We start from the raw sequence: 16,290 nt of genomic DNA, 5'->3' as shown, positions 1-16,290 counted from the left end.
GTTCCTTGCAATTCTTGCAAGAAATATCAGGGTGAGAACCCCAGATACTTTTGATGGGTAACTCAGGAAAATCAGTATTGAATTGCTGTTTTGTGAACAATGAATCGTTTGTTCCCGACTAAATCGGCAACCTTTTATCGTTATTATTTCGGTTTGTTTAGAACTAAAGCTCGAATCATTGAAGACATTTTAAAAAAGTGGAACCTAATTAAATAAAGACGCCTATTTTCTTTTTCTGTTCTCAGACAGTAGAAGTGGAGAGCACCAGTTGAGTATTTAACATCAAACAACGGCTCCTGACGAAATTCGACCTACTCGAGTCGGCGTTGGAATACGGCTTATTCTTCGCACTTCGAGATAGAGGTCCACAATATTCATCTACCACTACCAGAACGAGTGCATGTCCTTTCATTTGCCATGTCGCTAAGATTAGTGGATTTCCTTATCGTTCGGAATAAGTGGGATGGGAAATCCTGGTATACAATACCTTGGGTTACAAAACCCTGGGTTAGATATCAGCCGGCGATGATGCTAGAGATCGGTGCATGTATTGTAGAAGTTCATTTAGTAGATGCTATTTAATATTTTTATCTGAAAATATGTAATGTGAATGATTAATGTAAAGGCAGTGTTCTATATATATTATCTAGACGAAATTTACAAGTAATATCAGAAGACTTTTAGTGCAACCTTAGAATATTGAACAAGGAAATACTTGATGTTTATTAGATGCTCTAATTATATGCTTACCTGTTATAAGTTCAGATCTATTTTCAGCCTAGGATCCCAAACATGGGTCAGAATTCAATATAACAGGCAGGTCGTCAGAACGCCTGTAGTTGCAAAGAATGCATTCATTCCTTTCTCTTTCATGGAATCCACTGATCATAGTTGATGCTACTATGTTCAATATATATTCACTGAAATCAAGGTGTTCCAAGTGGCGTCGAATAAGGTCATAATAATTCAGAAATATAATTTACTTAAAATGCATTGGGAATGGGGTCAAATATCGGCCAAAAATCTGGCAGACCAAGAGCCCTGGCGACAAAAACGAAAATTAATAGTTACAAGCTTATTGTATGGCGTAACATGGAGTATCTTGCTTGTTGCCAGTTTCATCCATGCCTTATGAAACTTAAGATAATTCAGACGAATGAAAAAGTGTATAGGTAAATGATTAATTTCTAGGTGAATGTTTACTGGTGCAATTGTTTTTATCTAAAGAAAATAAAAGTTGCCTTACTGTCACGAATAAATATATGAAGTAGTATATCACTGGGTTTGTCAATTTAATTCATAATATCTTATGTAAGTAGGCAGGGTTGAAACTGGTTAACTTGGCAAAGTGTGGTATCATGGTTAATCTGTTATAAGGATGCGTCGTTGATCACATAAACTTCAACTGTAAAATAGTTTAGCTGAATGTTTTGCATATACTCGCACTTTTCAGCTTTAATTAATATCTATTAACATGTCTCTCTGATAACATTCCTCTCCATCACTGACTAAAGAAGAAGTACCTTTCACTCTGATGTATTCTGCTCAGCTGTATAAATGGTATACTCGCATTATGTGATACTGTCATACTTGTTCAACAAACTGCACAATGGTGCACCAACGTTTTGAGAGCAATGCTTCTCCATTATAATATACTCTTCTTGGAACCATAGTATATAATGTTATTGTTATATTTTATTGATTTGCATAAAGTATATTTTAAAGGCGATTAATGGAATACATGAACTGGGCTAATATTTATCATACAGTGGGAAATGGGTACTAATGATAGAGAAAAAGTGTTGCACACTCTATGGATTTACGCATATATACTTTTATATATTCCTAACATATTGTGAGGTTAAAATATTCAGAAAAAAATTAAGCGAGTTTTCGCTGCATAAGGAAACAACATAGTGTTTCATTTTTATACGCCGCCGGAGGTAGTCGTATATTGGCGTCATCTTCTCCGTCTAAGCATACGTCCGTCCGTACGTCCATTTCTTGTGAACGCATCTCCTCCTAAACTAATCATCAGATTTTCACGAAACTTGCTCTATGTCACTACTACAATGTATAGATGTGCATGAAGGGGCAATTTTTTGGTTCGTTGATTTTTGTAAAATTTATGCCAATTTCAACTTTGTATCTGTAGCTTGCTCTTAGTGGAGCCTTGTGAACGCAACTCCTAAAATAATCACCAGATTTTACAGAGGTATATGATAATTATACAGCAGCATATGATAATTATACAGCAGCATATGATAATTATACAGCAGCATATGATAATTATACAGCAGCATATGATAATTATACAGCACCATATGATAATTATACAGCACCATATGATAATTATACAGCAGCATATGATAATTATACAGCACCATATGATGACTATACAGCAGCATATGATAATTATACAGCAGTATATGATGACTATACAGCAGCATATGATGAATATACAGCAGTATATGATGACTATACTGAAGCATAAGAAGACTATACAGTAGTATACGATCACTATACAGCAGTATATGATGACCATACTGTTGCATATGATGACTTTAGAGCAGTATATGATGACTATACAGCAGTATATGATAATTATACAGCAGCATACGATAATTATACAGCACCATATGATAATTATACAGCAGCATATGATCATTATACAGCAGCATATGATAATTATACAGCAGCATACGATAATTATACAGCAACATACGATAATTATACAGCAGCATATGATAATTATACAGCACCATATGATAATTATACAGCACCATAAGATAATTATACAGCACCATATGATAATTATACAGCACCATATGATAATTATACAGCAGCATACGATAATTATACAGCACCATACGATAATTATACAGCACCATACGATAATTATACAGCAGCATATGATAATTATACAGCACCATACGATAATTATACAGCACCATATGATAATTATACAGCACCATATGATAATTATTCAGCACCATATGATAATCATAGAGCTCCTAAACCCCTAAAGTTGAATGAATAACTTTATTAAAAACCGAAATGCTCTTATAATCGTTAACATTACAAGCTAGAAAAATCTTGCTTGCCACAGACGAAGTTTAATGCGCAAATATCCATCGGGGTGATTCAAATATAATTGTCAAAACAACAACAATCCAAGGTGTTGGAGTAGCATCCCGATTCTGGTCCCTTCAATTTCGCATTGGTTGATAAAACTAAGGGAAAGCGTTCGTTCGCAAAATCTTTTAAACACCTCCTCCTTACAGAAGTACATATTCCCACCTTGTAGGAGTTGCATCCGAATATACATATATATATATATATATATATATATATATATATATATAAACAAGAGGCCTAGTGGCCTTGAAGGTCACCTTAGATAAGCGATATTGAATATAAAGGTTAAAGGATAGTGATCACATGTCATGAAACAGAAATTGTGACACTGAATATAGACAGTGTCAATACATGTATTCCATAAAAACTGACATCCTATATTGATAATTCTTATCAAGTTATTTATATGCTAAAAAAACCTTTCTTTTCTATGAAAATTACAGTAAAGTCTAAAAAAATATTCACCCCAGGAAGAAATGTGAGACTCATTTTGGTAATTAAAACACTTTAAGATGCTTCCATTTATGATGAGCATTTGATTACACCATGTCTGGATTTTGAAATATAAGTCAATTTGAGCCCTTCTGGCCCTACCCCTCAGCCCCACTGGGGTGGGGACTTTATAATTCACAATATTGGTTCACTTTTAGCCGGGGCAGATTTCTTTAAAATTTCATTGAAATTGCATCAGGGATTTTTGAGAAGAAACCGAAAGTGTTAAATTATTTACGGACGCACGACGCCGCCGGATGAAGGGTATTAAGATTAGGTCACCATGACACAGGTAACCTAAAAACAATAAAAAAAATTACAAAAAAACAACAACAAGAAATACAAGGTATTTTCAATTATTTTTAACAATATTTTCTCTGATAGAATTTGTTAAATACTATACATAATAAATTAGTGATTTTAATTGAGTCAGGCAGAAATGTAACAGAACTTCTATTATAGCACACTGGCAATACAAGATAAAACTAATTGGCAATGACTTCAAACTTCTCATTTGGAAAAAAAATTAATGGGTGTCATTGAAGACACAATTTGCCGGGAAGTTTCCAAATTGTCCAAATGTTTGCACGTGTGTACATGTATGTGTGCACGTGTGCACATACATATATATATACATGTATGTGTACGAGTTTACATGTGCACAAGTGTGCATGTGTGGACGTGCATGTAGGTTCCTGTGTACATGTATGTGTATGAGTCTATATATGTACATGTGTGCACGTGTGACCATGCATGTACTTATGTGTGTACAGGTTCATGTATTGGTCAGTAAAACGATTGTTTGATCCATTAACACGGCAGTAAAAGAACATCTCACTTCGTTTAAGAAATTATGATTTCAAAAAATCTTTTTGAGTTGAATTTTTCAACACAGCATTGCCTAATCACTTGGTTAGTAACAAGTAAAACCTTTCTCAGTATAAACAAATTAATACATAGTTGATGGTTTATGGTTTTCTCATTCTCACGAACTGATACACCATCTTTTTTACAACTAGGTGGACTAAAACGATCAATTCATGTTTGACGTAAAGCTCAAACACACACATATGTATACTAATACAGAGAGTTAAAAAGATAAACCAAATCCACTCTGTTGCTTATGACTAGTAGCGATTTGTAGAAAAAGTTGACAGACGAACGAACAGATGACGGACGCCACGACATGCTAACAGCCTTGGGCCAGGTAAGCTAAAAAGATATGACCAGCAACTCCTCAACTCCAGTTTCTAAACGGTATAATCAGCTTTCTTCTACAGCTAGTTGGTAATATGGCTTAACTCAGTCGCAGCTTTCATAGTGTGCATGTAGTTAGGAGTTTCAAGAGAGGTCATGTGATGATAGCAATAGATTATGACGTCATCTTAAAATGACAAGGAATTACTTCAGCAAGACAGGCATAGTGTATTTATAATTGGTCTATAATCTGAGATAAAGATGGAGCTTATGGGGATTAAGATGTGTCCTTGATAATAGTGTAAAATTTGCACAGGTATGATTTGTATGGACTATGTGGATAATAGTGGAGATTTTGGTGATCTGGTTTAATATACACAAAGTAATATCATTTTTTTGTTTCTTGGAATACAGTAATGTTAGACAATTATATGTATACTACCTTCGAAAATACATAAAAACATAATTTACTGTTTATGCATTAGTAAGATACACAAATCTGAAAGCAAATTTAGAAAACATTTTCCCAAATTATGTATTAAAACTTTACAATGCCATTTGGAACACCTTGGGAATTTATTTCTGAAGAAAATCCTCTGAAATGATAATATCAGATAATAATGAATTATCACATGAAATGAAGGTTGTGTGATAGTTCATGCGTTGTGAGCCAATGTACATCACTGGTTATAATAAGAGATGAAAATCCTTTCTTCTAAAGAATTTTACAGTTCATTAATCAACACATATAAATACTAGAAAGGGAATTCTTGTAAAATCTAATTTAGTTATCATTAAAGACTTGAGAGATCTTTCAGCACCTGAAGAAGTCCTTCCCTAGCTGATCCTAAACCATCTTTTAGAGAAGGCTGTATACTTTGTCCATGATAAACAGATGCTGCCCCCAGCAGGGCCCCCATTGCTGCCCCTCGGTGACAATTTTCACCTGAAACAGAACACATGTATTACACACAAACAAAAAAGAAAAAAAAACACACAAAAAGAAGGAAACCTTCCATGTGTTAAATAGTTATCAAATATCACCTGAATCAGCGTAATTTAATCTGTTATTTGAAACGGCTGTAAATTAACCGAAACAAACAGATTTCTACTTTCTCATTTTATTGTTTATTAATTCAAACAGGGGATTCAAGTAACAAAACATGTAATTTTGTACTCACTTCCTTCCACACAGGCGATAGAGATCATATATTTTACAGAATGTCAATAAAAGACATTAAAATTTGCTTTTAATACGCTTCTAGAAAAGGTGTATAAAGCTACAGATCATACTAACATAAAACTATGAGTTAATTAACACATGATCAAAGTGGCACTAGAAAGCTTTCTCCTGTTATAGAAAACATTGTTACTAGACTTAACGTGTCAAGCACAGATATAGACTCTAACAATGAAAAATACAGCACTGCAATGTCCATACACTCTAGTGAAGTACCTGGTCACAGTCCTTCAGTAAAACAGGCAAACAAATCAGTTTCTCTCAGAATTCTTACATTTTATCATTCCCAACTGCATGCAAGCAGGCTAACTGTCTTCATATATTGTGTAAACGTGCTAATTGTTAACGTACAGGTAAATCTACAGAATGGTGACACAAATTAAGAAGCCAACATTTAATTGGAAAAATAAACTGGTAATTAACCGAAAGAGATCAAGTGCTGTGAGTACACGTAGTAACTAAAATACACAGGTGACTTTCGACTCTATGTATGTATCTACTGATATCGTACCAATGTTTTGACAAAAATGATTTTGATACAACGTATGACTTCTAATGCTTTAGAATTGAAGGGGTTGAAAATCACTTCAACTCAAACAATATTTTGACTAAACGAAATTCTGGTTATCCGAAATACAATCACAAAGATAAGAAGGAAAAAAATCAGGACTTATTTCAACTCAAACGAAATTTTGACACAAGCATTTTTGAGACAAGTTCCAACTGTATTTAAGAAATATATCACAATCAATTTTTTAAGTTGAAAAATCAAACACATTTTGCAATTTTTTAAAAAAATATTTTCACATTTGCGAACTTTTATTTTGTAACTTTCAATTAAGTGTCTGAAAATGGTAGAAAAGAGTACAATAAGTTGAACATTTGAAAATTAAAAAACATACCAAACATTTCCAAATTCTTAAAAATCTTAATGATTTTGAAAATTCAAACCAATACTTGAAGACCTTCAACATTGAATAACAATTACAAACCTCCACAGTTTGCATTCATTAGAACACCCATGTTGAAGTTGTCCTTGAATTGTGTTGTAAGGAAGAGGAGACTACTCATGGCGCCCTCTATATAACAAGCAGAGCCCAGACGACCAACAGCTGACTGACACGTTACTAACTGGCCCTCTGATCCCTGGGGATACCTTACAAAAGATACAATGGACAAGATAAGTATAAACTGCAAATTCCATTCTCAAAGTAAACCTTGTTTTAATTGCAAATTTCACTTTCAAATTATGCCTAAACTAAATTGTGTCTTAGATAATACTTTGTTTCTTGGATGTTGCATACAATGATTAACAAAGGCATTGGGAAAAATCAGCATTTTAAACTACCTTGAGTTGTATCTCCTTCATCGTCTTTTCCATCTTGTTTAAATAAATCCATGTGAATAAATGTCTAATTTAATTTGAATGGTTAATTAAACCTGTTAAATCTTTTTAGTAGCATCTGCAATTTTACCAAATGCAAATTACAATATCACTTCATTTCACAATAAATGTCTGCATTCATTAATTTGTGGATTTTAACTTATGCCACTTACACAACCATGGATATATATACACCATCTTACTTGTTAGCATTCTCCAGAAATCCCTGCATCATCTTTTTTTTCTGCCTTGACCCTCCAAGTTCTGACAGCTCAATGTACTTGTTGACCTCTTGATCAAGGTCATTGCCGTTGATGACACTATGAAGTAATCTTGCATACATGTCTACATATGGCACAAGTCCCGGCTCGGGATGGGAAAGTTTGATGAATTCCACAGCGGACACTGCACACTCTGACTCGGTCTTGTGAGCATTTCGTATCACCCATGGGATAGCAGGCACTAAGGCTCCGATGACTACAAGCTGATGATCAGAAGAGCTCTTGGACTTCCTTATGTATCTATGTTGTAATAAGCAATATGGCTAGAAATTTTACACTAAATGTCTGTCTTCTGTGTAATATGTATAAAGCCTTTTGACGATTTGGGAAAATAACACAGCATCGCGAAATGGTACAAATTCCTTTGCAGTTTATAGACATGGAATAAAAAAGAATGTGAGGTGAAAAGTTTGATAAAACATCTTCAGGGAATGACACCACTAGAGTACAAATCAAGATTTTCTCAAAATAATAATGATAACCTTGACCTTTACAACTGATCTTATTATGGTTCTTAATATGAATGTGAACACTGATCTAAATCCTTCCAAGAGTGAAACCACTTCAAAACTGACAAAGAATAACTACAAAAAAAGCAGCAACCTTCACCTTGACACATTGTAATAGGTATAAACATTACTTGAAATCTAATGGAGATATGTTCCAAAATGAAATTGCATGAGGGATGACAAAAAGTTTAAATGTACAAATGTATATATATAAGTATAAATAAGTACATTTGGGATTGCCACAAGTTTGCTAACTTCTATCGAGCCCTTACCCAAAAAAATAAAACAATACACATATTTTCAAGATGGCATGTTACATACATATATATCTATATATACAGGAGAGAGAGAGAGGGTGGGAGAGAGAGAGAGAGAAAGGGGGGAAGACGGGGACAGACAGAAGGGGGTTGTTGTTATCAAATACATACATAACTACTTTTTAACATATACAAAGATACATAATTATACTTAGAATAAGGACAGTCCCCCTCCGACACCGACGGTAGGACTACACACTTTTCTATTGTTCCTTTTCACTCCGTTCGTCCTTGGAAATATGTTTCTCTTGTGCCGTCGGCATCGCAAGGATCATTACTTCATGCAAAATTTAGACTTTTATACTTAATTAAAACAGTTTTCAACTTAACTTGAGAGAGAGAGTGTGGCAATATAGATATAGAAGTAGGGGATTAGTTAGGACAGAAAGGGAGTGCACGTTATACAATGTTCAGAATCTCTTAGTTTCTACAATAAATTGTTGTTTTTGTTGCTGAACGGATAATTCAGTATTACCATGTAGTAAAAGCTGCAGGTCAAGTGGAATAAAATATTTTAGTTTGTGGTAGAGAGTAATTCTCTGACCCGCATAATTATTGCAGACAAAGAAGAAGTGAAATGTATCTTCAATCAGATGTCCACATTGACAGTGACGAAAATCTATTAAATTGGTATGGAATAAGTGCTCGTGTAGTGTACTTGAGTTATTTCTCAGTCTGGTATGTAAGATATTACTTTTTCGGTCACCAATTAGATAATACATGGGAACTTCTACTGCATTTTGCCGACGAAGATTATTTTTAAAAACTGTATATGACAAACTGTCTAATAACGAGATCTAAATGATTCCAGAGTCGTACTGTAGAATGAAAAAAAGACAATGCTGTTGACTGAAGTCGATGATTGGGCAAAGAATATTTTTAGGAAAATCGGAGATTATATCGGGAAGTGTCTGTTACAGGCGGGGGTAGTAGAGAAGGAAGATAATTAGATGTAAGCTTATTATGAATTTTATAGAATAATTGTAATTTCCGTCCAGTTCTTCGTTTGAATAGAGATTCAAAGCCAGATTCAAGATACAAAGAATTTCTACTAGAGTACGAAGACAAACCAGCCTCTAGCTGGAGTTTTTCTAATTTGTATATTTATATAATTATCAATTGAATATGCTGTATTGTCGCAAAGGAATAATTGTTTATGTCAAAGGTATACAGAACAATTCATAATCTACATTGTTCTTCAAAAATTAAACACAATCATGGTTTCAGCTCATTTCAGTCAAATTAAAATAATCTTAAAGTCACTTTCTTTATCATTTTCCTTTTCAGAATTTTTCAAGATGGAACAGTACATTAGGAGCTTAAATTAGGTTTTACACATATATTTAAATACTGATTTCAAAATATGTATCATTTAGCACAGACCCTTGGGTTGGATAGAGTGTATTTTGATGCTACAAACTTTCATGAAAATGTTAAATTATGTGACTTCTAAAATTAGTTAGAAGTCTGAGTCAAATGGAAACCAGCTTGGCGCTCATTGCTTGGCCCTAAAAACTAACAAATTTTCTTAGAAAACGTACCTTGCTTCAGTCCATGTTAACAATTCTGAGGAAGACCTTGGAGGATTTTTCTCTGCTGACCAATCTTTGAAGAAGGCACGATGGAAGGATTCGGCATAGGTATCGTTGTGTGAAGAAGGTGTTGTCATAAACTGAACATAACCTTCTAGAACATGGCCTCTCATTTCACGGTCGTCCATGACATTGGTCGGGTCAAGTGTTGTCATTGTTTTTAGCATCTGTATCGCCATCAAGGAGTTTAGAGTACTGTCCCCTGCCTTCATTCCTATGAATCCAACATACATACAACATACTGGGCCTTAACAAATGAAGTCTGTTGTTTTAGTTTGTCCTTGACAGGTCAGACAGGTTAATCTTGTTTGTCCGTAACAGGCTGGTCGTGTGTTTCTTTGTTGTGCTTAAGAATTACATTACTAACAAATCCAAAGGAAAGGTGTACAAGATAATAATGAGAATTTTTGGCAGCAATTGTCATTTGGTTTTAGAATGTTTGGAATGGTTATCTCTAAACAAATGATTGTATATTGATTCATAACGATACTTTTACATCTGATTGTACTGTAGCATTGACAAAATGTTCACATGGAATTTTTAGATTTGTAATCTGTAAGATATTTTTAAATGATAACAATAGCTACATGTTTATTAAACATACCCTGGTGGTAGTGTATCGATTTATCTCGACTTGTCCAGTACTTAAGTTTGTCATGGAGGATCACACCGCCAATCACTGGTTTAGATTTCTCAGCCCAGCCGGTCCTTCCACTGTTGTCTGTAACAGGTCATACGGACGTGGTGGCATCAGAAAGTGTGCCACGATAACATTATACAGAGGTGGTGATGTCAGACATTACGTGTGCCAAAATATCATTATACAGAGGTGGTGATGTCAGACATAAGGTGTGCCACAATATCATTATACACAGGTGGTGATGTCAGATATAAAGTGTGCCACAATATCATTATACGGAGGTGGTGGCATCCACAATAACATTATACAGAGGTGGTGATGTCAGACATAAAGTGTGCCACAATAACATTATACAGAGATTGTGATGTCAGACATAAAGTGTGCCACAATATCATTATACACAGGTGGTGATGTCAGATATAAAGTGTGCCACAATATCATTATACAGAGGTGGTGGCATCCGAAAGTGTTCCACAATAACATTATACAGAGGTGGTGATGTCAGACATAAAGTGTGCCACAATAACATTATACAGAGGTGGTGATGTCAGACATTACGTGTGCCACAATATCATTATACAGAGGTGGTGATGTCAGACATAAAGTGTGCCACAATCTCATTATACAGATGTGGTGATGTCAGACATAAGGTGTGCCACAATATCATTATACAGAGGTGGTGATGTCAGACATAAGGTGTGCCACAATATCATTATACACAGGTGGTGATGTCAGATATAAAGTGTGCCACAATATCATGGTGATGTCAGACATAAAGTGTGCCACAATATCATTATACAGAGATTGTGATGTCAGACATAAAGTGTGCCACAATATCATTATAGAGAGGTGATGATGTCAGACATAAAGTGTGCCACAATAACATTATACAGAGGTGGTGATGTCAGACATAAGGTGTGCCACAATATCATTATACACAGGTGGTGATGTCAGATATAAAGTGTGCCACAATATCATTATACAGAGGTGGTGATGTCAGACATAAAGTGTGCCACAATATCATTATACAGAGATTGTGATGTCAGACATAAAGTGTGCCACAATATCATTATACAGAGGTGATGATGTCAGACATAAAGTGTGCCACAATAACATTATACAGAGGTGGTGATGTCAGACATAAAGTGTGCCACAATAACATTATACAGAGGTGGTGATGTCAGACATAGAGTGTGCCACAATATCATTATACAGAGGTTGTGATGTCAGACATAAGGTGTGCCACAATATCATTATAGAGAGGTGGTGATGTCAGACATAAGGTGTGCCACAATATCATTATACAGAGGTGGTGATGTCAGACATAAAGTGTGCCACAACATCATTATACAGAGGTGGTGATGTCAGACATAAAGTGTGCCACAATATCATTATACAGAGGTGGTGATGTCAGACATAAAGTGTGCCACAATATCATTATAGAGAGGTGGTAATGTCAGACATAAGGTGTGCCACAATATCATTATACAGAGGTGTGATATCCAAGTGTCAATAACAAAATCAAAATAGTTTTCAACAACATGCAGAAAAGTTCTAAAAACCAATATATTTTTATAATAAAAATAGTATGAACGAGATATAGATAATTATAAATGTTTCTTTATTTCATGTTAATAATAGTATACACAATGTATAGAAGATGTAGACTTACCAGTTGCTGATATTGTGAGTATACTTGATGGATGATGTTTCTCGGGTGCTCTGTAACCTGTCAGCCACCCTCCGTAACCTTTTTTTATGTCATCGGGGTTATAATACCAGTGGACAGGCATGGCCAGGGCATCAGCGATCAACATTCCCCATAGAGTTGCCTCCCTTGCCTTTTGTACTTTATCAGACATGCTTTAAGTGGAAATTCTGACATGTTTAACGGACTACGAGATGTGTTTCCTGCATCCTAAAAGTATGGTATAACTTATTTTCCCTTTGCTTTGTTTAATATGGAGACAGTGTCTTCTCTTTTTTCAGATAATGTTGCTTTACATTTAGAAAGTCAGTTTCAGAAGGAGAAAGTAGACTTTTTATTTAAATACAATACAATGTAAAGTTAGTATTTTATATCTATATAAATAACATTGACCTAAGTGTAACAAAATGCATGAACAATTTTCTCTGAGAGAACATTTTTGTACTAATATCTGACTTTGCCAATTTTCAGTGTGCTTCTTTCATACATTTGTTTTGGTCAGCCATCCTATTTTTGAGAAGAATATTGTAATGATAGTCTTATTATAGGATAGATATGATACATACATTGAATATGGCGATTCTGAGGACTGCTGTGACACGTTGTGAAAGGTCTGGCCAAGTTGATGTGTTGAATGGGTAGATGTGTTGCAGACAGGGACTTTACCCAACACAAGTAGTTTGTTAAGGGAGAATGTTGTCACTACAGACGCTTTGGTAAGGTGTTGGATAATCTTCAGAAATGGTGACATCAACTGTTACAAAAATAAGACAAGATTTAAAATTTGCAATGTAAGCACCTATGACAACAAATCTGAACAACAGATTTTTGAAAAATACTTCACGATGCACTAGGGGACCAAGTCTATTACCACTATCTGTTAACATCCCTATCAACTGCTAATCTGTGTATCATTTGTGGCTTAGGGTTGCACCTGGGGATGCAGATATTAACCTATCATCCATCTTAAAATTTGCCCTGTATCAGTCCATCTTCACCAATCTTTTCATCAGTCCATCTTCACCAGTCACTCCACTGGTCAATCTTCACCAGTTACTCCACTGGTCAATCACAACAGTCTCGCCACTAGTCAATCACAACAGTCTCGCCACTAGTCAATCTTCACCAGTCTTGCCACTAGTCAATCACAACAGTCTCACCACTGGTCAAACTTCACCAGTCTCGCCACTGGTCAATCTTCACCAGTCTTGCCACTAGTCAATCACAACAGTCTCGCCACTAGTCAATCTTCACCAGTCTTGCCACTAGTCAATCACAACAGTCTCGCCACTGGTCAACCTTCACCAGTCTTGCCACTAGTCAATCACAACAGTCTCGCCACTGGTCAACCTTCACCAGTCTCGCCACTGGTCAATCTTCACCAGTCTTGCCACTAGTCAATCACAACAGTCTCGCCACTAGTCAATCTTCACCAGTCTTGCCACTAGTCAATCACAGCAGTCTCTCCACTGGTCAATCTTCACCAGTCTTGCCACTAGTCAATCACAACAGTCTCTCCACTGGTCAATCTTCACCAGTCTTGCCACTAGTCAATCACAACAGTCTCGCCACTGGTCAATCTTCACCAGTCTTGCCACTAGTCAATCACAACAGTCTCGCTACTAGTCAATCTTCACCAGTCTTGCCACTAGTCAATCACAACTGTCTTGCTACCAATCACCATACAATAGAAGGACCACATTTCTTTCCACTCAGTATGTCAGTGTTTGGCCTATAAGTATCCATGTTTAGTTTTCTTGTGATGATAGATGGTCTACAAAATTCCATTCCATCATTGTAATCTTTCTGAGTAATGTACTATTGATATACCCATTATATATCTCTCTGATAGTATCACAACCATCTCAAACCAGTGTCAGAGTAACACTAGTTGGTATCAACTGTCAGATATGACCCTCCTATAGTGAATTACCATTTGGCACCAATCAGCATGCTCATTTGAATTTACTTTATAGAAAACCTGATTATGTGATCACAAAATCAAAAACAAGCAGAGCTCTGACCTTTTTTAATTATACTGCTGTTGATTAAATTCTAATGGCATTGAATTTTATCCAGGACCCAATAATGATAGCACTGAGTTTAGTTGTGACATCACTGTCACATGGTGATGAGTGCATGTGGTAATTCCATATTCCTATTGATTGTAAAATGTAAACATACAGTCATTTGAAGGTCTAAAAGACAGCATTGTAAGTTGGTACTGTATACCTAACACTAGCACTATCACATGTGATCATTACCTCCAATAGCGATGAGACCATGATCCCCCTCCCACCCCAACACCCTGATCTATCCACACATCCTAATACATTATGATCAGTTTGAGAATGAGACCATGATCCTCCACCCACCCCAACACCCTGATCTATCGACGCTTCATAATATATTATATGTTTGAGTCTCACTGGCTTGTTGATTTAAACATATTTTTATTGTCATCAAACAACCGGGATTAGGCACAAGTTATAACAACTTAGTGATGCCTTCTCCCGAAAACAGTACATTAATCAACATATTTACAATATAATAGACTTAAAGTTTGGTAATCAAAATAAATATATATCAAAACAGAGGAGAGATGAAAAATGGAAAAGAATAGAACAGAGAAAGATTAACAGGGCCTGGGAAGGAGCAAAGATGAGAATGTGATTATGGACAACCTATAGGCATATATTTTTATCTGCCATTGACCTTAAAACAGATTAGTGCTTTTAATAAAAGTTTGAACTGACCAAAAGATGTTTCTGTTTTGTTCATCAGACAGGTTTGGAGAACCGTTAAGAAGAATATGAATTGTGACATTACAATAATGAGATATATCATTGAATAAGACTTCATGTTGTCTTAAGTACAACATACATTCAAAAAAATAATGCATTACATTTTCACAGACATTGCAACATGCACAAGCTGGATAATTCATTATATTAACTCTAAACAAATCATATTTTAAACTACTGCACGTGTTACGCAACCTTGTGTGTAAAACATTCAGTTTTCTATTTCCAACATTATAATAAATGGTAAAGTTGTTAGGATTTTGGTGGCTTTTTTATTTGAAGCAGTTGATGGATGGCTGATCTCTGGTACTTATTGGTATATTGTTCCATAGTCTAATTCTAGATGGAAAGAAAGATTCATAAGAAGTGGATAAGCGAAAGTTAGGAAGAGTATAGTTTTCATTATTTCTCACATTATATACATTACGTTCGCCTACCCTAGGAGGAAGGAGGTTACTTAAAAAGGAATGAGTTTGATTATTATGGACTTTATACTGAACACTGGCTTGTTCACCATACATGCTATGAACATTGTACAATTACATCCTGTCACATTAATATAAAGAAACAAAAGACCAAGAAATATGCTATGACCATTACAAAAAAAAAGAAAATTAAAGCACAATCTTTACTTAATATATCATAACTTGGGAAAAAACCTGGGGCAGAGAGAAAGGGCCAATGTTCAGTCCCCTCAAAAACTATCCCTTTTTATACACAAACCTACTTACTAAACTCCAAACTGCTCTCCTGGATCTTAAATGTTTGTTGTTGTAGCTGGGCGATTACATGAATAGCATCTCTACAAATTGAATGAAATTTAAATATGTTAACAAAAACATCATTTGAAATTCTTCAATTACTGAGAGAGAAAACACACACACAAACACCATTTTTTGTAACTCACTCGACGGGGTACTTGCATTTAAAGATAACAAACAACATATTAGCTTTTATTTAGGATGGACGTAGGCTAACTAGCCTCTAC

At 35.2% G+C, this 16,290-nt stretch overlaps 1 protein-coding gene across 1 annotated transcript; it reads right to left on the bottom strand.

The window, feature by feature from the left end:
* Positions 1 to 5,389: 5,389 nt before the first annotated feature.
* LOC132562369 (uncharacterized) lies at positions 5,390 to 16,071 on the bottom strand. Its single transcript, XM_060227111.1, has 8 exons — positions 16,034 to 16,071; positions 13,065 to 13,252; positions 12,463 to 12,653; positions 10,755 to 10,871; positions 10,100 to 10,364; positions 7,655 to 7,972; positions 7,060 to 7,223; positions 5,390 to 5,773 (listed from the first exon to the last, which is right to left on the bottom strand). Exons 2-8 carry the CDS (start codon positions 13,247 to 13,249, stop codon positions 5,622 to 5,624), a joined length of 1,392 nt encoding a protein of 463 aa, XP_060083094.1. The 5' UTR covers positions 13,250 to 13,252; positions 16,034 to 16,071; the 3' UTR covers positions 5,390 to 5,621.
* Positions 16,072 to 16,290: the final 219 nt, after the last annotated feature.

The sequence above is a fragment of the Ylistrum balloti genome, unplaced genomic scaffold (assembly GCF_031769215.1).
Source record: "Ylistrum balloti isolate Yb309-2 unplaced genomic scaffold, AGI_CSIRO_Ybal_v1 Utg371400, whole genome shotgun sequence".
Taxonomy (NCBI): domain Eukaryota; kingdom Metazoa; phylum Mollusca; class Bivalvia; order Pectinida; family Pectinidae; genus Ylistrum; species Ylistrum balloti.
This window is presented reverse-complemented; position numbering and strand designations above follow the sequence as displayed.

Coding starts and splice junctions, on each gene's coding strand:
- LOC132562369 (XM_060227111.1), bottom strand. CDS start 13,249: ATGTCACCATTTCTGAAGATTATCCAACACCTTACCAAAGCGTCTGTA. Junction 10,872..12,462: donor ACTCACAATATCAGCAACTG/GTAAGTCTACAT, acceptor GACCTGTTACAG/ACAACAGTGGAAGGACCGGC. Junction 7,224..7,654: donor TTTCTGGAGAATGCTAACAA/GTAAGATGGTGT, acceptor ATCTTTTGTAAG/GTATCCCCAGGGATCAGAGG.